The sequence below is a fragment of the Hipposideros armiger genome, unplaced genomic scaffold (assembly GCF_001890085.2).
Source record: "Hipposideros armiger isolate ML-2016 unplaced genomic scaffold, ASM189008v1 scaffold_309, whole genome shotgun sequence".
NCBI lineage: Eukaryota > Metazoa > Chordata > Mammalia > Chiroptera > Hipposideridae > Hipposideros > Hipposideros armiger.
This window is the reverse complement of record NW_017731659.1, coordinates 503,407-528,107: the sequence shown is the minus strand read 5'-3', so window position 1 is coordinate 528,107 and position 24,701 is coordinate 503,407. Positions and strand designations below refer to the sequence as shown.

Here is a 24,701-nt window from a genome sequence, read left to right as displayed (position 1 = left end):
CTCTGGGGATCAGCAGGCCCAAAGTCTCCAAGGCCACACCTCTGGAGGACAGCCAGGACACAATTGCTGTGTCCCAGCAATTCCTCCAACCTACTGTGTTACTTTGGGCCAGTGACTTCATCTCTCTGAGCCTCAGTTTCCTCATTTGTAAAGCAGGAGTGACCATCTCCTGGGGTGGTTGGAAAGATTCAGTGAGGTAATACATGTGAAGTGCTATTGGAAGTCAAAATAAATTAAGATGGCAGTCTTGGGAGGCTGCCTTGACTGGTGGGGAAAGCAGCAGGCTTAGAATCAGGAGCTCCTGGGGCCAGCCCTGCTGACTTTGGGCATGATCCTTCCGCTGTCTGGGTCTCAGCAACCCCAGTGTGAATAGGGGGAGTTGGAGTTAGTCCTCACTAAGGCACTTCCTCCTTTGAAGATCCTCTGATGGAAACAGCCCAGGGGAGTTCTGGGTGGGGCAGAGGAAAGGGCTTGTGGCAGGGACTGGGCGCCAGGTACTGGTTCCACTCATAGACCTGAGACAGGGCGTTCCCAGATGCTGCAGGTGCTCTCTGCCCCCTGGACGTTGACAATTCAGTGAGCGTGGAGGCAGGGTGGAGGCTGCCATTTAGGATCCCACTGCAGCCACCACAGGCTGCCTGGTAACCCTCAAGGCGCTGTCCCCAGGAGCCTAATTAAATTTTATCCCCCGTTCAGCTGTGTCCATGTCCCCATGTCCATGCACCAGGCACGCCAGGATTTAGGGCCAATTGCTTATTTACAAGACCGTCTGTCTCGGGATGAGGTCCAGCCAGCAGAGCCAGCAAGCAAATCAGTCCTCCCCCCCCGCAGCTTTGAACCTGATGGCAAGAATCATTATTCTGACCAGCCTCCACCCCCATCCTGATGAGGGAGAACGTGGGCCTTAGAGTCAGACAAACCTGGATGTCAGTTCTGGCTCTGGGACCTTTGTAGCCTGTGAGAGCCTTAGTTTCCTCATCTGTAAAAGGGAACGCTGATAATATCTATTTTGCAGAGATTTTTGGAGGATCAAGGAAGATTGTCATAGGTAAACGCCCATGGCACAATGCCTTGCATTATCATTAGGGCCCAATAAATGTAGATCTTGCTCTGTTCTCCCCGCACACCGGCCTCCCCAGCTTCTGGTCTCCAGCATTGGCTTCTCTCTCCGGCCAGCCATGCCCATAGCACTTGGTTGATGTGGCTGTTAACACTCCTCTCCAAGTACCGGGTTATTGATTCTCACTAGACTTGAGTGAGTCCTTGAGGGAGGGAAGCCCCTGGTCTCTGGTCTCTGTGCCTTGGACCAAGCCCAGAGCTGGCACTCGTAGGTGTCTGGCACACACAGGAAGGAAGGACGCGGATGTGCAACCGCTAAAGTGCTTTCACCTACGTCATCTCCTTCAGTTCTCTCAATGACCCTGGGAGTTAGATCTGAGAATCCCCGTTTCACCGATGAGGAGAGGGAGGCTCAGAGCTGAGGAGGCTGGGCCAGATCTCACAGTTTGACAGGGCAGAGACCTGCTGGTTGGAATTCAGGTTGCAGATGAGGCGGCTTCCTGGGGACGCCGAGACTCTGTCCTGCACCACAGCGCCCTCACCTGGCCCGAGGCGCATACGAGACATTTCTCACTGCGGCAGCCCCGATCTACATTTGCTTCCTCTGAGCGGGGCTTCTCCATTGCTCATACCCACCTGCCTCCTTTTCTCTCTCTCCCCAGAAAGCATGCCCCGGGGCCGCGGACAGTGGAAGTAAAAGGAGTGATTTATGAACTGAGCTGTTCTTCTTAATCAGAGGACCTCTCCTGGGCCCACTCTGTACAGATGGGAATGAGTCACCCTCTGGGGCATTGGGCGGGGCAAGATTAATAAAGCTGTCTGGCCCAGACAGGGTCCTACAGAGGGGAACCCTGAGGCGCTGCGTGACCTCGCCCCATCTCTGCCCCTCTCTGGGCCTCACAGCTCCCATCTGTCAACAGATGGCAGGATCGGGTCATCCCCCAGAGGCATCCAACTGGCACAGGGGCGGATGCTCACTGGCTCCCTGGGACTCTCTGCATGGTTGCTGGATTCCGGGCAGAGCAGCACCAGGTTGGACACTCTGGGGACTGAGGCACAGCACTTCCTCTGTCTGGTGCCACATGCATGGACTGGTGTTTTGTCAGGAGCTCTGGTTTGAAGTTCAGCAAACTTGGGCCTGAATCATGGCCGTGCCTTACTAACCATGAGACTAAACTCAGGCCAGTTAATTACATTCTCTGTGAAATGAGGTAATGATGGTATCCACCTCCTAGGTGAGGATTAAATAAAAGAATGCAAGAGGAATACTTAGCAGGGTCTGGTACATGGTAAACATTCAATATTATTAGTTATTATTAGGCTCAGTTATCACAAAACTATAAAGATTAATTTGAATTTGGGGCCATGTAGAGAAAAGGTGTTTCTATGCACCCTGACCAAGCCCCACACCCACCTCCATTGATAACTGATGAATGTGGTTTGGGCATCCAATTATTTCTAATATATGATGCTGCTGGTAGTAATAGCTCCGCATGGGAATAGTGCTTTATAGGTTTCCAAGTGTTTTCATATCATATCATTTCATTTCATGTGTTTCATATTATGAATTTCTACAATCACCTTTGGCTTCAAAACTGAGAATCACAGTTTTCAGAGGAGAACCTAGCATCTCAAGGAGGGTAGCGACTTTCCAAAGGTCTCAAGGGAGCTGGCCAAGGCAGGTGCTTTCCAGGCTTTGCGGAAGCAGTGGTGATGGAGTGAGCATTGACTTCATGAATGGGAAGGAACCAGAACTGGCAGCTGAGACCCAGAAACCCCCGCTTCCTCCCCATGGGAAGGCCCCCCATAGCCCATGTTCTCCTGGGCCTCAGATTTTTCCCGGAACTGTCTCTAGCCCAGTATTTGAGCAGGACCTGGCTGTGGAATTCCCCACAAGTACAGTAGAACAGGACTGTCCATCTGGGCCCCTTTATTGCTGAAACCACACCTCCTTTCCATTGCTGAAAGCTGGCTCTCTAAAGGAGCCTTCTGGCAAGTCCTTATGCAAAGCTAAGGAACCCTTTCCAGCACAAAAGTTCTCTCTCCTGGGAGTCAGGCTTTCTGGGGAGGGGGTGGATGAACAGGGACCTGCTGGCACTCTCTCTGCTGAGGCATCACTACAGATACCCAGGTAGCATCCAGGTGTGTAGGCCACCCCCTCCCATCGTGTCCTCCCAGTTCATCAGCCACATGCAGCATGTCAGCATAGATGTAGCCCGTTCCAGAAACTGCAAATCTCTTGAAGATGTGGTTCCCCACGCAGCCCCAGCAAGGGTACCCAGAAGCTGCAATCTGGGTGGAAGGCGGGCACTCCATGCAGGCATCCCCAGCTGGAGGGGCCCACGTGTTGAAAAGTTTTCATTAGCATTAATGGACCCAGAGTAGCATGGCGCTTGCCCTGAGTGTGTTTCTAGAGGGTGGGTTTTCATAAACAGCTTTTTGAATGTTGCTGCTCCTTAATGACTTCCTGTAGTAATTGAATATTTTCTCTTCTAGGACAAGCTGGGCCAATAAAAGAAATATACAGGAGCCCCTCTGACCAGGAGACTCCGTCCTGCTGACGCCTAAAGAACTGCCCAGGTGACAAGTCAGCAATTGTGTCCCTCTCTGTGTGCCCCTCTGCCCCACCCCCTGATACTGCCCCATTTCCCCTCAGTTCTTTCTAGTCTGTCTCATCCCATATTACTTCTTGCTGTCTCTCTCTTTCCCTGTCTTTCTCCTTCAGTCTTTCTCCATCTTTCTCTCTCTTTCTGACTTGTTTTTGTCTATTTCTCTGATTGCTGACTCTCCGTTGTTCCCTGTCTCTATTTTCTTTTCCCTCATTCATACATTCATTCATTCATTCATTCATACAGGTATATTAACTGAGGACCCACCATGTGCCAGGTGCTACTCCAGACACTAGGAACACGGCAGTGAACAAAACAAGCCCATATCTTTATGAAGCATACATTCTAACAAAGGAAGACGTGTGCTACCAAAATAAATAAGTAAAACATCGAGTATGTAATATATCCACAGACATTGCCCTGGGCTTCAAGAAACAGGACTCCAGGCTCAGATCCCTCACTAATTGGTTTTGTAACTTGGCCAAACCCCCTTTCCCTTTCTCAGCCTCAGTTTTCTCATCTCCAAAGTGAGGGTATTGGGCCAGATCAGTGCTGCCCTGCCTTTTTATGACCAAGAATTTCTTTAACTTGAAATGCTGGTGACATAAGTTATACAAGGGCTAAGTTCTAAATCAACATTTACACAAACAGTAGTGTCAAATAAAAGTTTCCCTTAAATCCCCTTAAAGCTCTTAATCATCTGGTTTTGTTATATATGAAACAGTTGGTTTCATCTTGGGGGTTCGGGGGGGAACACTCACCTGTAAGCCTGGAACCCTCCCTTGGTCAGGCATGGGGACTCTGTGACAGGCACCGGAGCCTTGAGACCATGAGATCCACAGCAGCAGGTCCGGGGCTCCCACCCATGGCAGACGCCCACGTGGAGCCGCAGCACCTAAACTGCTTTCCTGTGCATGTGGGGAGTTAAATTCACAAAGTCAAGTTCACCCCTGATACTGACTTCTGCATTTTATCCCTTTGAGTCCCAAGATGTAAAGGACTTTATCTGCCAAACAGTGCCACCTCTACCAAGTCATTTATTAAGTATATGTTAACGTTTCTCCTTAGTTTTTGTCCTGCAAAGTCCTACATACCTAGTGGCCAGAGCTTCTGAACAACCTGAGAAACGGGGTCCCCCATCCTAGGGTGGCTTAACTGCTCTAAAACCCAAGACTCTTGTCCCTTGAGCCAGCCGGTGGTGAAGACATGTTTCTACGATGTTGTTTGGTGTCCTGAAAATAGCTTTAGGATATGGTTAGTCTCAGGGAACCCCGTTTGAGAACCACTGCACACACTCACTCTCCATACTCAGAAATCCCCCACATTAGAGCCCTCCCCTCTTCTGACGCAGAGAGCGACAGCTAATGGAGCTGGTTGGTATCTGGAAGAGCAGGTAGAGGCGCCACCTGGTGACTGGGCAGCAGGGAGGAAAGAAGAGACAGTGTCAGGTGTGGCGTGAGGAGCTGTACATATATTCTCATTTAATCCTCAGTCCATACAATTTCCTGAGGGGGTCAGCATTTCCGGTCGCATGCTGCAGACATGAAAGCAAAGGTACAGAGGTTGTGTGATTTGTCCAAGTTCAGAAGCCTAGAAGGTGGGAGAGCTGAGTCCAGTCTGACCCTGTAGCCCCCACCCACACTGATACTCTCCCCTCAGGGTCCCTGTTGGCTCCCCTTGGTGGGCCTTTCATTTCTGGCCCCAGGGAGGGCATATCATTACCATGTAGCAGAAAGGCCCCCAGTCTCCTTCATAAGTGCTTTTGAAATATCTTTTCTGAAGAACTAAGCTCTTGGACCTTATGGGCTCAAGTGTCTTCTCAGCCCACCTTCCAGAGATTATCTATATTTCTACTCTCTTTAGAGGTAAATTGGGGGTATGGTGATACTACTTCCAAAAGACTCTGTGGGTGGGTGGAGCTAACAGCCAGGCCAGGTAGGGATTGGAGAGTCCATGTGTCTGTCATTCTTGTCTGGCCAATTGGCTGTAGAGGTGTGTCCTCATGATCGGTGGTAGATGATGGCCCAGGGGGCTGTTTCCCTTGGACAGTAGGAAATAAATTGGCATAGTAGGTGTGAAGACAGGCCTGAATTTTGGAGGATGGGTGAATGGGGCAAGGAATTAGCATTCACAGAAAATGATTATTGAGAGTTGTGATTCCAGATTAAGACAAACCTGGGTTCAAATCCTAGCTCAGGCACTTCCATGTTGTGTAATCTTGGACAAGTGACTTTACCTCTCTGAGCCTCAGTTCTCTCACCTGAATAATGGAGATGACATTACTCTTATCCTGGAGCTTAATGAGGAATGAATGAGATTGTGCATGTTTCTTGGCACATAGTGAGAACTCAAGGTATGCCAGCTGTTACTAGCTGCTGCTGCTGTTAGCTACCATGTGCCAAACTCTGGGCTCAGTATTCTCCATGCATTATCAGGAAAGCATTATTTTTATACTAATTTTAAAGACAAGGAAACTCAGATGCATGCAGTTCGGGAACTTGCCCCAGGCCACCCGCTAAGCCTGCCAGAGCCGGGATTTGAGCCTCTGTCAGGCACTAAAGCTCTCTTGCCACTGTCCACCCTGCCCTGGAGCTGGAACCGGGCCTCCGTAACTCCATTCACCTTCTGACACATCATCTTCTTTTCTATCTGCCTCACCTTTGAAGTTGTTAGAGGCTCTTCCCAGGAGACATGTCCTTTTATTGCATTTTTCTGGGAGCCTAATACTCCATAAGCTGCCCACTCAATGTCATCTCTAATGAATGTTGGACATAATCAACACAGGTAGCCTGTTTATGAGCTGCCATATTTATTATGCCCCTTAATTGCTAAACAGCCAGGGTCCACTGAAAGCTGGAACCTGCCCTGGAGAGCAGCTTTGTCTGGGTGGGCAGAGAGGAAGGATGCTAGAGCCCAGCCTCCTGCAGACTTCTCAGCATCTCACCAGAGCAACTCCTTCTGCCCTCCGAAGGCCCATCCAACTTCGAGTATGACAGAGGAGGAGCCTGGGCTTAGGGATAATGATCAAGATGTTTGACACCTGGTGGGCACTGGCATGGACCAATCAGAAGAGATGCTGGCTAGACAGCAGGCCAGCCATACCCCCAGGTTCCCACTAATCTCAGCCTTCCCACTGCCCACCAGGAGGGCGGGGCCTGGTTGGGGTAGGGCCTCCTGGTCCCGCCCATTGCCTCCCCAGTGATGTCATGGAGAAAATGTGAAAACATGAAATATCGAATACGAACATGACTTGTGCACCTTAAGGTCTGACTTGTGATAGCAGATGCTGTCTGCTTCCCCGGGGTACGGGGAAGGGTTGAGTCTCATTGGCTTCACACCCTAGTGCCTGGCATCCAGTTGATGCACAATAAATGTTGGCAGAATAGAATTGTATTCAGTGACTCGCTAGCGCATATTTTCAGATAAGGACAGGGAAGGCTCCTGGGGGAGGTGGGATGCTGGAGGTGGTCAAGGCATGGGCAGGGTCTGACCTCAGAAGCAGGTCTTGGGCCCCCAGTTAGGTGGCCCCCACCTCTTTTCCCTGCAGCACCCCTCCGCTGAGCAGTCTTGTGGGCTGGAGGGCATGTACGGTTTTGGGAAGTTTGTCAGGCCTGGGCTCTGATCCTGATTCAGGACCTTGGTAAATCTCTCAAAGCTCTGAGCCTCAGTTTCTCACCTACCAAATGGAAGGTTCACCTCAGCAATCAACTTATATCATCATGTAGCACCCTTGAGCCCTTGCCACATGCTAGACCTCTTGCTAGCATGTCACTGCATTATTTCAGTTAATCCTCACAACACTTGGAAAGAAGCTTCTGTTTTTAATCTCCATTTTCAAGTTGAAGAGAGCAAGATTCAGAGAGGTAGAGTAATTCGCCCAAGGCTACACAGCAAATGAATGGTAGAGACAAGCTTGAACCCAAGCGGTCTGGCTCCCAAGTTCTCACTCCTAAACCTGGCCCTACAGGGTAAAGAAGCATCTTTCTTGGGAGAGGAAGTTATCAGCCTCCCTCTCTCCCCACCCACTGCAAGAGCAGGCTGGCTGCTGAGATCCCCCCATGGGGGAGGGAATTCATTCTGGGTGGGGTTCAAGAAACTGGGGGACAGGGGTTCATTCTGGGTGGGGTTCCCCCAGTGGGAAGACTGAGGGCCTTGCTATTTCTTAGGTGGAGCACCATGGAAGGCGACTGTCTGAGCTGCATGAAGTATCTGATGTTTGTTTTCAATTTCTTCATATTTGTAAGTATTCCTGGAACACGCCTGGGGTCTTTCTAGCCCTCTGCTGGGTGGGCAGAACCAACTGCTGCTTAGAAATAGTCACACTGAGCTGAATCGCAGGGGTGGGAACAGGGGCCAGGGCTAGAAGCAGATCTACCTGGGGGGGAGGCCCCCAGCAGTGCCCACCCCTCTCCAAAGAGCCTCCTGTCCTAGGAGAGACATTTTGCATGGATCCTGAGATGGTTCAGTTCCTTTGACAAAGGGTGAGGGCCTCAGTCCTCGCCACTGTCTTGGGCTCTGACCCCTGGTGGGGATTAGGGGAGGAGCAGGAGATGGGGGTGGTCAGAAGGCAGCAGACGAAGCCTCAGCCAGCTCTGACACCCCTCTCTCCCCGCCACCCAGAGCATTATAGACTTCAGAGCTGGAGGGGGAACTTGAAGGAATTAGAAACCTCTCTGGGACTAGGAGACCTGGATTCAAAGCCCATCTGTGCATCTTACCAGCTATGTGATTTGAAACACATTTCACCTCTCTGAACCTCAGTATCTTCATCCCTTAATTACCTACCTCAACAGGTTTTTCGGAAATTAAGCAAGATCAGAAAGTGCCTGCCATGTGTCAGCACAGAATACCTTAGCTCTATCCCCAGCCAACCTATGGATTCTCTCGTAGAGACAGCGCTCCGAGTGCTCAGGTGGTCAGCCCAATGCCCTACAGCACAGCCCACCTGCCAGCAGCCCACTGCGAGCTCTGCTCAGGCCTATGGCCTTTCCCAGGAGAGAGCCGCACTCCTGGTGTCTTAAGTCCCTCAAGGCTTTTTGCACCCCGCCTCAACCTTTGACCTTAGTGCAGCCAAGACTTGGATGAATAAAGGTCTACTAATGTCCTTCAGGGCAGGGTCGCTGTGAAAAAAAGACCCCTTTCTGGTCAAGACTGACTGTCTCTATTTTTTACACATTTCAGCAACTCCTTGATGTCTTCCCCTGCCCCATCATTCTAAAGAGCAGGGAGCCCTACAGACTTGAGTTCTAGACCCAGCTTCCAAGCTGGGTCACCTCTGGCAAGCCCCAGTGTCCCCACCTGGAATGGGCTGGGTCACCTGGGCAGCTCAGTCCATGCCCAAGCCCTCCTTGAAGCAGAGTTCAGCACACAATTGTTGAACCCCAAAACCTCCAACCGCCATGATAAGGGACACAGGTTTTACTGGATGTTGGTGGGGAGACTGAGGAGAGAGGCACTGCACAGCAGAGGCCAAAAATGTGGCCTCTGTCCCTGGCTGTCCCTGTTGGTCTTCCCTTTCTCTCTCCCCAACTCCCGGGTCCCTCTGATTTCTGGGGCTCCTCCCCTGCCCCAAAGTCACCTAACATATCATCTCTTGCCCCAAGTCATCCCAGCTTGCAGACCCCTCTCAGCCAAGCCACAGCCCAGCAGCTCGCTCTTAGCCATCTGTCATTCCTCAGGTCCTCCTACCACACGGGGACATCAAACACTTTACAGCCTTCAACACCCAGTGATGACAAACTAGCTTTCCTACAACATGTTGATCCACTTCCAATACTTGTCTGTGCCCAGGACAAAGGGAACATGTATTTATTAAAACCTGCCCTGTACATTCCCATCCATTCCGTCCTTTCTTCCTTGGGGCCACTTTGGGAGGTGGGAATTTGTATCTTCTTTTAATCATGAGGCAGCTAAGGCTCAGAGAGGTTCAGCCACTCCCTAGGGTCTAAGAGCTAACAAGCGGCACAGCCCTTCCTCTGGTTTAAGCTGCCTCTCTCTAAAAATGAGTCAGGCATGGAGAGATGGGCCATGCAGATGAAGACATAAACGAGAAGGCTTTTGAGGTGCAGATTTGAGAGTGGGGAGACCAAGCCGACTGACAGTTCCTGTTGGGGACAGAGAGGATGGCCTTTGTCTGTGTTTCCCCACCCCTGGCACGGTGCAGACACAGCGTAGGTGTCAGTGCGTGTTCGTGGAGTTTGGTGCGTGTCCTTGGGGCTGGAGCCAGGGAGGCCCAGGATTCAGCGCCCCCTGCTCTGCCTCCAACTTGCTGTGTGAACTGCAGCAAGTCGTGGGCCCCCTCTGGGGCTCAGTGTGGAATCCAGGGGTTGGATGAGATGACCTCATTATCCTGCAGCTCTGACATTTCAGGAGAATATAAAAGTGGCAAAGAAACTCGACGTGATATGGCTCTCAGCAGGCCCAGGTGGTGTGCGGGTCAGAAATTGAGTTTAAATGATGCATGCTGCACTTAAGATCAGAGTGAGTAGGAAAATTAGAAGCAGTGACTAGCAGTGCTGTGACGCTGGCTCCTGCAGCAAATGGAGTTCCTGCCCAGCTCCCCGGGGCTCACCACCTCTGTCCCAGGGCCGCGCTCAGGGGAATGGTGTGTATGGTGTCTAACCTCCTGTCTGCCTATGTCTTGTCCTCCCTCCTGACTGGACCTGGGAGCAGCTGGGTGGGGCCTGCCTGCTAGGCATCGGCATCTGGGTCATGGTGGACCCCACCGGCTTCCGGGAGATTGTGGCTGCCAACCCCCTGCTCATCACGGGTGCCTACATCCTCCTGGCCATGGGAGGCCTGCTTTTCCTGCTCGGCTTCCTGGGCTGCTGTGGGGCCGTCCGCGAGAACAAGTGTCTGCTGCTGTTTGTGAGTATGCCCATCCCGCATCCCACCCATGGGTGCCCTGGGGCAGGAGACTCACACTGAGGTCTGAGCCAAGCAAGCTGCCCCCCCTGGAGTGGGAAGGCCACCAACCTTTCCCATTTGCACTTGCAGCCCCAGCTTCCAGAGCCTGCTGTTGGCGCTGGGCCCATGCCTCTCCTGTGGGCAAGCTGCCCCCAGGTGGAGAGTGACCTTGGTCTCCAGGTCCGAACAGGCAAACGTCTCTAAGACATGGTCCATTGAGAACCTTGACCGTGATGTTTTTTTACTATTGCTTGTTTTTCAGAATTCAAATATATAATAACTCCTTGGTAAAAGAGCTGAGACAGCTCTTAGAGAAATCATTCACCTTGTGCGTTTCTAGTTCTAAAATAGAAATGATATGACCTCTGAAAGTCCTTTACTCATGAAATAAGTAGTCCTTGAACTGCTGCTATAAGCCACATAGCTCACTAGGTGCTGAAGGTGCATCGGGGGCCAAGAGTGGTCTTCCCCTCCCCCAGGAACAGGCACGGGATGGGGGTGATGAGCCCATGAGGATGGGCTGGGCAGCAGGCAGCCTGGATTTGAGTGTGCACCCTGCTCGGCCCCTAACTAACAATGTGACTCCTGTCTTCTTAACCTGTCTTTGCTTGTTAAGCGAGAAGCCAACCAGCTCAGCTGTCGGTAGGAGCCAAATGGAATAAACAGTAGAGGTTCCGTTTCTCTAGTCTGTTGCATTCCCATGAGTTGTGGTCCTTTGGGCCTCTGCTGATCTTCCTGGCCGTGGTGGACGGTCTTCTTCCCTGTGGGATCCTGTGGGTCCCCAGGGCTAGGAGAACTTGTGGGTTGATCCCAGTCCTGCTATGGGGTAAGTTAAAGCCCTTCTCTAAGCCCTGCTTAGAGAAGAGTGTGTTTGGATAGGTGGGGTGGGAGTTAAGCGATAGAAAGATCCGGGCTGGTCATCGGGAGGACTTCCTTGTAAGCAGACTGTCCGCTCCTGCCCATGAGCCAGCTCCCAGCAGGTTGGGAAGTAGTGATCTGGCATAAGGCCTCCTCCTCAGATTAGAACCCACTGTACAGCCTCCCTTTGTGTCCCCGTGAGATGCCCCACATCGCAGAGAGAAAGTGAAATCTGCTGTGAAACGTGTGACACAGAGCCTTGGGTCCCTTTGGCCTTCAGCAGCACAAACCCTGCAAACTTCTCATTTGGAGAGAAACAAAGAAACTTGTGGGTGCCCCCTGGTGGAAAGCTCTCTACAGTGTCAGATGGTGCAGAGGAACGTCTGGGCTTGGGTTGATAAAAGGAGAGGGGTATGGGTCCCAGGACACACCAAACCGCACCTTAGCCCCCAGGGCTCATTCATTGTTAATGGGCTCATCTCTGAAGCCAAGACAGGAAGCCAGGCCGGGGCTCTGGGCTGGGGAGGCATCAAGCTAAGTGGCTCCCTCTGAGCCTGCCAGCTGGAAGAGGACATCACTCTCCTCAGTACTTAGGAGAAGACCAAGGCCCAGGATGAGGTTTGCCCCAAGTCCCCTCAGAGCGAGTTAAGTCCTGGCCGTGGCCGGTCCAGCCCACTGAGCCTTAAAGCAACCCTTTCCCATCCCTATCTTTTGCTACCTTTTTTCGTCCTCCCTTTTGTATCTCTTCAGTCTCATCTCTGCTGCCTTTCCCTGTCCCTCTCCTGGATGCTTCTTGCCTCTGCCCTGTCTCCCTGCCTCCCTCCCCCTACCTCTCTCTCTCTCTCTCTCTCTCTCTCTCTCTCTCTCTCTCTCTCTCTTCCCCNTGCCCTGTCTCCCTGCCTCCCTCCCCCTACCTCTCTCTCTCTCTCTCTCTCTCTCTCTCTCTCTCTCTCTCTCTCACTTCCCCTATATTCTCGCCCCTCCCCTCACCTCTCCCCTCTCTGATGCCCAGCACAATCAAACTCAAGGTCACAGTACAGATCAAAGGCAGGGACACTTGGGTGCAGGTCTCCTGTCTCTCAGACCAGGGCTGGCCCAGGGCTCCTAACCTGGAATGAACTCAAGTGGCCCAAAATTCACCTCAAATGATGTGTAAAATATTATGTCAGGGCCTGCATGCGAGTGCATGTACATGCGTGTTGTGTATGTATATGTGTACATTGCATGCACACCCGTGTTTCTCGGGGGAGACAACACAGCTTCTGGAAGGTTTTCAAAAAGATTCATGACCTAAAAAAATGAAAAGCATCGCTTCCTTTTCCAACCTGGACCTGCCCGTGTGGTGGTGCCAGCTGAAGAGGGGCATTGAGTCTCACCCCTGAGATGCTGGTCCTTCGAGAAGCCTGAGACCACTTCCTCCGCCTGCTAAGAGGAAGGGAAGGCTTGTCTTGAGAGGGAGCAACTTAGGCTCCTCGGGAACCCTGGCTCAAAGACCTGCAGAGAAAGGAGGTCCGGGGGTAGGGGTTAATAGAGCACCCCCTCCTCCCTGCTCTGAGGCTAAAACCCACCGGGTCCCAGGGACCTTTAGCCCAGGGACAATACGCCTAATGACCACATCACCTAATGATCAATTTTTCTAAAGATATATTTTTCAGACACTCCTGTTGATCAATTTTACAGCATTTTCACATGCACTAGGATCATTTCACCCTGCTATTGACATTTCGTAGCACCCCTTTTTCCTGGTTGCTTACCTCTGAGTAGGTCAAGGAATTTTTTTGGCCCATTTGTTTGACTCAAAATTTTAAGATATTTTATAAAACAAAGGCATGCTGCATTGGAAGAGAGAACAGCAAAACAAGAGGAATATGTTTTAAAGAGATAAATGAGCTAAGTTGCACATGAAGTATGTAAATTTAGTAAATATTTATTAGAAATGAGAACTGAAAGCAGATGTGCCTGTAGAAAAGGGTTAGAAAAGTCTGGAAATGCTCACCAGAGTAGACCAAATAGCAGCTTCCACCCCTTTGTTAATTTCCCCGTCCTATGCAAAGTGTTGTAAATGTGATGCTCAGGCGTACAGGCAAATGTGTCTGTAGGCAGATGGAATGAGGTTAGATGAACCCAAGCAAACACACCCTGGGAAAGGCCCTGGTTAGGGGAAGCCCCAGGAAACAGCAGGACAAGCCCTGTGGCTGGGTCCAGGGGGCTCCCCTCCAAATAACCCGTGGTAACCCTGTTAAGCAGGAGGAAATCATTTCAGGCTGGAGAAGGCAAGTTGGCAAGAGTGGCATTGTTATGTGGGCACCACAGCCCAGCACTTTCCTTCAGGTGACTCACACTCACACGCACTCAACTCACCCCTCGGTCCCTGTGCCTGGTGAGACCCTGCTCCAGGCAGGAGTGATGCCAAGGAGGTCTGCAGACCCCCTTCCTGTGGGGCGGCCTGCTTTCCCTGTCAGTGAGTTACCAGGTTTATTCTTTAATTTCATCTCATGAACCTTTTGCATTTCATCTCATGAATGTCATTTCTTTTTTTTTTTTTAAGACTTTTATTGGGAAATCAGGGAAGGGGAACAGACAAGTTGCTGTCCTTTTGTTCTTCAGTCTAGATGTGGAGGATGTCGCTTCACTGGCCCATGTTGGTATTATCATGGCTCTTTTCCCAGATGAGGCAGTCACTTGCCTGCCATTGAATGGTGGCTCGTGGCAGCTCACAAAAGCTCACGTCCACTGCCGGCCAGCCCCATTGCAGCCTACGCCATCGCCGGTGACTCACGGCAGCCCAGCTCCAGGTTGAGCTGTTGTTCACCATCTTAGCTGTAGAGGGCGCAGCATCACTGGCTCACATGTGGGATCCGAACCGGGGCCCTGCTGCTCAAGCAGGCGTCCCAAGCCAACTCCTAACCAACACGCCACTCGGCCGGCCCTCATGAATGTCATTTCTTGAATTATGAATCTTGGCTCAACATAAACTCCATGAGGATGGGGACTGTATCTGCCTTGTGTGTATTTGTTTGCTAGTACCTAGCTTAGTGCCTGGCACAGAATAAATGCTCAATAAACAGCCCTGGAATGAAGAAACAGAGAGAAGGCGGTGTCAGAGGTGTATAACAGCATGGACTTTGGAGTCAGAAAAACCTGGCTCTAATCCCTGCTCTCCCACTTCCTGGCTGTGTGACCTAGGGCTGGTTATTTAACCTCTCTGAACCTCAGATTTCTCCTACATAAAATGAAGATGATAATACCTCCCTCCAAGACATAGTGTTGTGATCATGGTTCAGGGAGAAAATGTGCATGCATCTTGCCTTGCTCTGTTCCTGGCACATGTGAGCACTTAATCAATAGGAAACTAAAAGGACTGACATTGATCCACAAAGAGACCCTACAGGCATCTGAAAGCCTTAAGACCTGGAGGCACTTATCAGTTCCAAGATAACTTGGTGTTAAGAGGCCGTGTTCTGGAACCAGAGTTCCCGTGTTTATCCCTGCTGGGCCATGCTCCCCATCTCGGGGTCCCAATTTCCCCGTCAGTAAAATGGGGGTGTTGATGATAACAGCAGCTGCTTCTTCAGGCTGCCGAGAGGGTTTAGTGAAACGACCCACATGAGCCTCACAGTGCCTGGGTAGTAAGCGCTCAGTAGGTGGTAGATGTCATTATCTTTCCTGAGATCGCCCATGCCAGCACTTGTCTTCAGGAAGGCCACTCTTCCTCTTGGTTCAGAGCCACCATCTGAGCAGCTCTTGCATCGTGACGGCCTTGGGCTCAGCACTTCTCCGGCATCGTCTCACTGAGCTGTGCTCAGTCATCCTGGATAATGCACACATGCTCCCAGAGTGATGAGCATGCGGCGAGCACAAGGCTGGAGCTCGGTCTCATCCATAGTTTATAACTGTCTAAGCCACAATCGATAGCCAGAGCCAGCTGAGTCGCATCACCAAGGTTGGAGACCATTTCTGAGGCCACTCTTCATGAGCTTAAGGACTGTCAGCAACTCTACCGAGAGGGCACAGGGCAGGGAGGGGACCCCATGGAGATCGTGCGAAACAGAACCGGATGACCATCCATCACCAGCCAAATGCAAGTGCCAGGAGCCCTGCCAGGGGCCTCCATCACTGTCAGAGGATGAGAGGCCACAGAGGGGAACACATCGCTCAGCCCAAGGGAGGAGGGGTTGTGTGTGTGGGGGGGGGTGGAATGGACTGCAGCGTTGTGGCCAGGGGCACAGGAGGCCCTCTGTCACAGTACCCTCTGGATGGGAATCTGCCCACCTTGACCTCAATCCAAGGTCACCCTGCACAGCTGACCCCAGCCAGCAAGGCTGCCACTGACCTGTTGGAAGCAGAGTCACTGATAGGTCAGTTCTGAACCAGGCTCCTCAGCAGAGCAGTGGCATGGCACCCTGAAAGGAGCTGGATTCAGACGAAAGGGTTTGCTCTGAAATGTTGGAGCTGCCCACCTTTGGAGCAGTTGTTCCCTCCCCTGGCTTGTTTCCTCCACTGTGGAAATAGAGGGCTAACCAGAAAAGAGAAGAAATGGGCCCTAATGCTGAAGAAAGCCTCTTTGAGGCCAGAACCCGGGCTGGAGCCAGCTTGCACCTAGGGGACCCCCCGCGGCCGAAGATGACAATTTGGGATGTGAAGTGACAAATCTACGCTTTGTGCTGGCTGATCTGTTTAAGCCAAGGGTTCTCCATGAGTTTGAGCATTTAAAAAAGAAAATGAAACTGTTAGAAGATGTTTTAGGTCTGTGTCCTGGGCAGATCATCTTGAAATCCATCCTGAGGGTCTCCCCTAAAGTGGTCTGTAGCCCAAGAGGTTTGAAGGGACCTTGGGACCTCTTTGAGTCAGCCGCTGTTCAAGCTAAAAAGTCAGGGAGGGAACATGACCGGGGTTTTCCCAGGGTGGGGATAAAGTGACAGAAATCTTCTGGTAGGAAGAGACACCAATGAAGTCATCAGTGGCCCATTAGAGTGGCTGTGAGTGTGTCACTCACAGAGTGTGTCACTGGGGCCAGGCTCTGGGAGCTCATGGAAGGGCTTGCATGAGCTGGCTTCCACGCTCCTTCTCTACTTGTAAGAGCCCCAGTGACAAGCTTTGCTCAGCCTCTTTTATGACATACAGAACACTTCCACATCCATTCCTTCATCATTCCCCACCGTGACCCCAGAGTGGGTATCATCGTTGTCATTTCACTGACAAGGAAACTGAGGCTGGAAGGGGTTTGAGTGATTGTCCCAAGTCACACAAAGCGAGGCAAGGTGGGCTGAGGCGTCCTGACACTAAACCCAGGACCCTTTGCCTCCTCCTTCCAGCCAGGCACCTCCAGGGCAGCCTGGTGCTCTGTGACCCAAGGGAGCAGGTCTTGGGGCAGCTGGCTAAGGTGGCTTGGGGCGGTGTCTAAGAACCTGTCTCCGTGGGCACTGGGGACTTAGTCCTCTGCTGGTGGTCTCAAGTAGGGTGACAACTCTGGGATTGTCACAGACTGCACATGCCAAGGGCACCAGCAATGTTAAATAATGAAGGCACAGCCATGTCCTCTTTCTCCTGCCAACAGCTCTCATCCCAAAACAGTGACCATGATGACCAGGGCCTGACCTGTAGCAGACAGGGAGTGATGGCAAATGGGTCACACATGGATTCATTCATTCACCTGATAGCCATGAACGACGCTTGCGCTGTCCACTGGGAATAGCATGCTGAGTGACAGCCTGTGTGCTTACGTTAGGGATGCAGTGGCGACACAGCAGCTGGGAGGAAGGACCTCTCTGTGGGGCACTGTGATGTGGGAAAGTCAGGAAAAGCTTCTCACAAGGAGAACGGCTGGGGCTAACCATGACCTGGAAAATGAGGAGCTGGTGGGTGAGGAAGGAGGGGAGCCCCGAGATGAGCGGCATCATGGTTTATTTGGGGAAGCATCAAGAAATGCAGGGAGTGGAGGGGAAGGGGCTCTTAGATTCCAAATCCTGGCCCCAGGGTTGTCACGTTTTGAGAGACACACCACCTTCCCTCCAGTCTTGTTCCTTTACTGCAGCTGGAGATCACCATCACCTCCCCACTTCCCATGGGAATGAGAGGCAGCAGCTGAGAGAGGTGGCCCTGGGGCTGGCAGGGCAGGGGAGGCCAGCCAGGGGTCCGTAGGGAAGTCATGACTCCCACAGCTTGGACAATCCACCTGGAGGGGCCCAAACAGGTTTCAACATCCATCTCCTCCTAGGGTTGCCAGGTAGGGTTGTCCAGGTTGTTCACTGCACAAGGGGCCCCATGTAAGGGGTGCCATTTGCAAAGAAGACATATTTGTTTACTTTTTCCATATTTGTATTACAAGATTGTTGACTCCAGAGATGGATTTTGTGTTTATTACATAAAATGTCTGGCTTATTATGGGTAATGAAGTTCCTTAGCATTACAAAATCAATACATTGTGTCAATTGTGTAACAGATGAAAGGGTACTTCCGCAAGTGGTGTCCCCTTCCTGACCCCTCTCAAGACTCAACCCGGCTCTCCTCTCTTTGCAGTTCTTCCTGTTCATCCTGATCATCTTCTTGGCAGAGCTGTCGGCGGCCATCCTGGCCTTTATCTTCAGGGAAAATGTACGTACTGGGCCCCATGCACCCTGGCTCCTGCAACCAGAGAGGGGTCAGTGGCCATCATGGCCAGCCTGCCCTCTCCTCAGCGGGTCTCCCCGAGTCAGCAACCTCTCATCCAGCACTTCCAACCCAAATTGTGACCCACCACCCCAGCAAGGCCCCATGGCCCAGAGAAATCCCAGTGTGCTGCTTCTTGCAAGGGCACTTCCAAAAGGTCAGGATCAGGAGGCCCTTAAGGGTCTCTGCTCTTCCAAAGCATCTGGTGCAACCCCACACCTGATTCTGGACTCCTGGAGGCCACACCTTGTCCAGCGATGGCCCAGCAATAATCATTTCACAGTCTGAGGATAGTCAGGGAGGCTGTGTGTCCCCCACTTCCTCCGCCCTGGAATGTGCACTCTCAGATGAGGCCCTGACCAGAATTCAATTTGGGCCACTTGTCCCCACAGGCCATCTTATCCCAGGGCCTCCAACCACCCTGAGCGCCAGCTCCCTTCCCTGAGTCTATAAAAGCTAGGCACCAAAGGTGGTCTGGAAACAAAGGGGAGACGGGAGACGGGTAAGGGGGCAGGAGACACAGCTGGCCCTGGGGCCAGCAGGTAAGCTACGGGCACAGGAGGGAGCAGGAGGCAGGGAAGTGGCCTGGGAACAGAATGGTGCCCAGATGTCCCCTCTGGGGGTGACACCCAGGGGCCTACAGCAGGAAGTGGGGTAGCTAGACCTCGGGAGAATATTTTGAGGGTAGGAAACCGTGGATGTGCAGAGATTCCCTGCTCCTGGGCATCTGCTTGGCTCTGTCTGAGGAATAGCTCAGGGTGGAGAGGGGGCGTGAGGATAAGCACCCCACCCCGGGTAAGCCCTCCCTCTGCGAAGCTCTGCAGGACCCAGCCAGGTTCTCAGTGTGCCCCGGCCTCGGGGTTACTGAGGGGTGTATATAGGCTTCACATAGGTGATCCCACCATAGGGGAGGCCACAAGCCTTGGGGCAGGATTAAGGGACCAGCCCCAAGTTGGCAGCTTAGGGGAATGCCAGGAGCCTGGCACAAGGACCCTGAGGCCTTCCCTGCCCTCCCGTGAAGCAGAGAGATGGAGAAGCCAGGAAGGGGCGGGGGCGGCATCAAGCTGCCAGGTGTGAGTCTCAGCACCCCTCTCCCTCTGCCTCCAGCTCACCCGCGAATTCTTCACCAAGGAGCTCACCAAGCACTACCAGGGCAACAATGACACAGATGTCTTCTCTGCCACCTGGAACTCGGTCATGATCACAGTGAGTGACACCCACACCCACCCACACACACACACACACACACACACACACACACACACACCCATGCCATGAGCTTTCAGAGCCATGATTCCCCGTGCAGCAAAAATCTGGCCTCCAGAGCCCACTCTGCTCATGTGCCTGTGCCAGACATCAATCATTGACCAGGGCACTGGCACGATGAGCCCAGCCCTGGCCTCGGAATTGCATTCATACAGCAGTCCCGGAAGCCACTGCCAGTCAGACACAGCCCAAACTCAGGATGAAACCTGCTCGCCATCTCGGACTTGAATCCACAAGCAATTGTCATTGTCATTAATGAGAGTAATCAGAGCAACTGTTTATTGAGTACTGACAAACCACCCCCATTTTACAGATGAGAACGTTGAAGGCTCAGAGCAGCCGAGTAACTTTCCCAGAGTCGCACAGGCCGAGCAGGTGGAGCCAGCCCACACCTGGGTCTCGACTCCTCTCCACCTTTAAGAGGCTCTGTCTACCTGTGCCCCAACCCCTCCCCAGCTCCCACCCGCTAGAACCTTCCCTGTGCTCTGCTCCTAGTTTGGTTGCTGTGGGGTCAACGGGCCTGAAGACTTTAAGTTTGCATCAGTTTTTCGACTCCTGACTTTGGACAGTGATGAGGTGCCGGAGGCCTGCTGCCGAAGAGAACCCCAGACTCGGGACGGGGTCCTGCTGAGCAGGGAGGAATGTCTCCTGGGAAGGGACCTGTTCCTGAACAAGCAGGTACCAGGCCCTGCTCCTCCAGGCAGGGGGATACGGGTGGCCAGAGCTGAGCGGGTGGCGATGTCGGCCCAGAGCCCTGGAGGCATTCTGGAATCCCGTGGGAATGCTGGCCGTGATATGGGACTGAATGGGGCTGATGAAACTCCATCCAGGCCCCTGAGATCCAACCAAAGTGGGGCAAAGGTAAGGGTGGCAGGAAGTCCAGCAATGGCATAGGCCAGAGAAGTGGGCATTTTGGCTGGGGTTAAAGGGTGAGTAGGAGTTTTCCAGCGTTCCAAGCAGAACACTCCTTGAGCTTCTGATAATGCAGGTTGAGAGCCAGAACCAGGATTACACAGTGAGGGCCCCTCCTCAGTCATGCATTCTACTTTGGGGGAAGCTCGCATTTGCCATGTAGGGGCACCTCCTGGCCCCAAAGGGAGCAAGGTGTCCCTGACCTTACTCTCCAAGGTCAGGGAAGCTCCTAGACTTCTTTGCTTCTCCTACAACCCAAGGACTTCATCTAAGTCTCGGGAAAAACCCTTTCCCCTCCTGCATGTGCCACCTCTGGGGAGACACAAGGGCCCCCACTGACCAGCTCCCCACCCCTCAAGTGGGTGTGAGACCAGGCTAGGTGGGGAGAAAGGGGAAAACGAGGGTGGACTGAGCCTGAACCTCACTTGATTAGGCCTTTAATGAGGATCTCATGGGGAAGTTCCAGGTGCAGGGAACCTCTCAGGGGACAGGGGACAAGGCCCCTGTGCCTGTGGGGCTCACAGTCTAGTTAGAAGAAGCAGATGATAAACAAGCCGCAAACAAACAAAAAGCGAGCATTTCATGTGGCAACAATTACTACGAAGGAAGTAAAACCAGATGACAGGCGAGGAGGGACCAGGGTTGGGGGCTCAAGGCAGGCCTCTTAGAGTCCAGGGAAGGGGACAGTTGAGTGAGTCCTGATCCCGGCCATCTGGTGAGGCTCTTTGTAGCCTCAGCTTTGCCCCATGAACTCAGCACCCCCGTCCCTTGTACCTGCCCACATCACGGCAAAGAGCTCATGAGGTCCCAAGAGCCATGATCCTCTGCCCCTCACGGCCCTGCCCTCCTGCACTGGGGGAAAGAGACAAAGAAACGAGGGTCCTGGCATCAGGCCACCCTGGGGGTGGGGGGGTCTCTGATGTGAGGAGAGGCTGCAGGACATGGGGGGAGTTTCAGGCTGTGGTGTCAGCCTGGTCTGGGCTGGTAGCCATTGTGTCACCTTGGCCAGGCCACAACTCTTTGGACCTCAGATCCCTTGCACGGTGATAGAGATTGCTGGCTGCCCCCATGCTCCATTCAGCCCTTCCTCCTTGGGAAAAGGGGCTTTATAGGACCCCCTGACCACCAGGTAAAGGCGGTCCCTTCCGTCCTCCCTTGCAGCTAGGCCGTATGACCAAGTTCTAGCCAAAGGGAGGTGAGTAGAGGCGATGTGTGCAACTGAGTCACATCCTTAAGAGAAAGCATTGTGCCCGCCCCTCCTCCTGTCCCCCTGGCTGGGATGCAGCTGTGGTGACAGCCATTTCGGGCCTTGCAGAGGAGGGTGGCCCCTAGGATGTCAGAACAACAAGAGAGGAAGAGCCTGGACTGCTGACAACTCCATGGAGCAGAGCGGCCACCATGGCTCAGGATTTGACATGAAAGACAAATGAACTTCTAACTTGTTTAAGGAGCTGCTGCTAGGAATGCCTGGTGCCCAGAGCCCAGCCTGTATCCTAAGGTCACTTGTGAGTTGTTCCAGCAGGCTGTTCATGGGCCCTGGACCTTTAGGGCTTCCCTTGACACGCTTCCCGTTTCTGATCCATCCTCTGTGGTGATGCCTCTTTGCGCCTCCTGGGTGTAGCTTTTCCAATGGCACTTACCAGAGAGGTCCCTAAGCAGCGACACTAGTTATTCACACTGACTGTTCCGCGGCTCCCCGTGAGTGTTACTGAGATTGGCTCCTGGGACTCCTTTTCTGAGACACTCACATCCCTCCTGAGCATTCTTCCCTTTAAAAGCTTCTGCCGAGGAAGTATGTTTGTGTTTTTCTCCAAAGCCCACTTCCCTAAAGCTCAGGATGCATTTCTCACTTGGCCTGACATCCCATCATAGTCTTGTCAGTGAGCAACACATTTGACTGGAAGTAACTGAAATCCCAACTAAAGGGGCTTATGCAGACACCTTTGTGTTTCACATACACATGGCAAGAATTCTGGAAGATGCTGGGTTCTCACATTGTATCAGCGGCTCCATCATGTTGTTCAAGGCCTGGTCTCTGATCTTTGTGGGCTTTTCTTGTGCTTACCATTTCATGGTGGCAAAACGGCTGCCATGACTCCAGACATCCCACCCATGTTCCAGGCAGGAAGAAGTGGAAAGGGTGGCACCAGCCTCTTTCCCATAAATGCTCAGCAGGCTTCTGCTTAGGTCTTGCTGGCTTGGACTTGGTCACATGGCCATCAGGAGCCAAAGCAGAGGACACTTGTCTATGGGTGTTGAGTTAGTCCACCAGCCCTGTTTACCATTGAGCTTCAATGAAGAAAAATTAGGAAATCCTCCCCCCAAAAAAGGCAATCTATGATGAATACTTGGACTACGACATTGATATAACTTGAACCTATGTGGCAGCTTGTCCATTTCATTTCTCAGCCTTCCCTGGGTCAGGACAGTCATCCAGGCAAGTCAGGAATGTGTTTTTCTGCTGGAAACAAATCAGGGGGTTCTCCCAGCAGATGGTGATCTTGACTCCAGGACAATATGGTGACCACTCATAGAAACCCATCCATATTCACCATTTGTCTGGGGAATCTTAAGCCTTCTTTCCCCACAGCACCGCTGTTTCTCTGCCTTATCTTCACTGCTCCCCATCTGCTTCCTGGTAGGTTATGAGTGGGGGTATTGCTCTGACTCTCCTTGAAACAAAGTACTACACCCCTATCCTCCTGGCAAGGGAAAAGCAATCCAGCCAGAGAGCGAGAACAGTATGTGCAAAGGCCCTGGGGTGAGAGGAAGCATGGTGTGTTTTAGGAGCCAAGAGGGGGCCAGTAGGGCTGGAGCACAGTGAATAGGGCAAGACCAGCTCAAGGGCCAGTGGGCCCATGATGAGGACGCTGGAAAAGCAGTGGAAGCCCATGCGTGCCACGTTCTACATGGAGAGTAGTGGTGGGGGAGGGCGGCTGGCCATGTTAGTGCTCTGGCTGCTCAGTGGCCAGGGATTAGAGGTGGGCCTGAGTGGACAGGAGGGATTTTTACACTGGTCCCAATAAGAAATATGATGGGTTAGACCAAGGTGATGGCAGTAGAAAGGCAAAGAGGTGTATGGATCTGAGAAATCACTCAGGAGACAAAATCTACCATCTCTGGTAGTAGGTTGACTTTGGAGAAGGGATGATGAAGAGGTGTTGAGGGTGACTCCATAGGTTCTGGTTTGGAGGAAGGTCTCAAATCTGGTTTGGAGCATGTTACATGTGAGGACTTTGGGACATCCCAGCAGAGGTTCCCAGCGGACCATCGGGCATATGGGGCTGGAGGTCGGGGAAAGGTCTTTGTGGTGGCACCCCTGGCCTAGCTGCCCTTTGTCAAATTAAGTTGAGAGGGTAACTATTTAGGAGCCTGGGAGCCGGGGCAGGGGTGTGGGGGACGTTCCCTTACTGCAGAAAGCAAGAACAGGCGCTGGCGAAGGCAGCATGGTTAGGGAACCAGCAGTCTGTGGTGAGGCTGGGAGAGACGGCAGTGAGTGTCCACTGGGCAGGGTGGGTGGTAAGGGTGGGTAGTCATCAGGAGCGGGAGGAAGTGATCTCTACGGGTGCAGACGGGCTCCAGGCCCTAAGCCGGGGACCTGGCCTGGATGAGCGAGAACCAAGCCTTCCTGCGGCCTGGTGCCCTTCCCCTCAGAACAGAGGGAAGAGCATGATCTTCTGGCAATGAGACTCCAGCTTCCCTTCCTCCCTGTGCGTGACGTGACCTTCATCACGTCCGGCTGTTCCTGCCCTCCTTTCCTCACATACGGGGGGAGCAGAGCCCTCTTCCCCAAGAGCGGAATGAGAACAGGCCCACACGGCCCAGCAAAGTTCCTGACAGGGCGGACACGCGCCAAATGTTGGTGGCACCGTCCCGCCCATTCCCCAGGCTCTCCCTGCCCCCTCCAAGCATGTCTCAGTATCTGGGGCCCCCATTGGCCAGTCGGGTCTGCTTGGTTCAGACCAGGGATGCAGAGAGTCTTTGGTGCCAGAGCCAGATGGAGGGGAGATGAGCAGTGAAGGCCTCAGGTACCCCGCCTTCAGCACAGGGATGTCTTCCTTCTGCAGGTCAAGGTCCCTCCCCAGGTGAGGCATGTCAAAGTCAACTTCATGCTCAGGAAAGGATTTACCCTTTCTCCTGCCCGCTTATGTATAAGGATGTGTGTGGAGAGAGAACTGTCTTACAGTGACACCTGGAGACATAGGGGGGTAACCCCACACACACAACTTTGTGCTCAGACACTTTCCACCAACCAGGATGTGCCCGGAGGGGCACAGAGACAGGGAGGATGGTCCTGCAGGCATTGGAGCCTTGCTCCATGCCAGCACTGCTGCCTGAGCTTTGGGGCCACATGCCAGTTCCCCGGCTTCACATGCCGATCCTGACACTCGTCTGTTTCCCCCGACAATCCCTCTGGCTGTGGCTTCACCTCTGGTTCTTCTC

At 52.7% G+C, this 24,701-nt stretch overlaps 1 protein-coding gene across 9 annotated transcripts in view; it reads left to right on the top strand.

Annotated features, from left to right (window-relative positions):
- The window catches only part of TSPAN18 (tetraspanin 18), a 179,784-nt gene that overhangs the window by 151,106 nt on the left and 3,977 nt on the right, over nt 1-24,701 (top strand). For 8 of the 9 annotated variants that reach the window (XM_019659960.1, XM_019659958.1, XM_019659961.1 and 5 more), the window contains 6 exons: nt 3,556-3,639; nt 7,835-7,907; nt 10,341-10,535; nt 17,952-18,026; nt 19,188-19,286; nt 19,842-24,701. In XM_019659960.1, coding sequence (XP_019515505.1) covers nt 7,845-7,907; nt 10,341-10,535; nt 17,952-18,026; nt 19,188-19,286; nt 19,842-20,240 — 831 coding nt within the window. In that variant the 5' untranslated portion in view covers nt 3,556-3,639; nt 7,835-7,844 and the 3' untranslated portion in view covers nt 20,241-24,701. The remainder of the gene's footprint in view (nt 1-3,555; nt 3,640-7,834; nt 7,908-10,340; nt 10,536-17,951; nt 18,027-19,187; nt 19,287-19,841) is intronic. The other variant, XM_019659967.1, reaches the window with a different exon arrangement.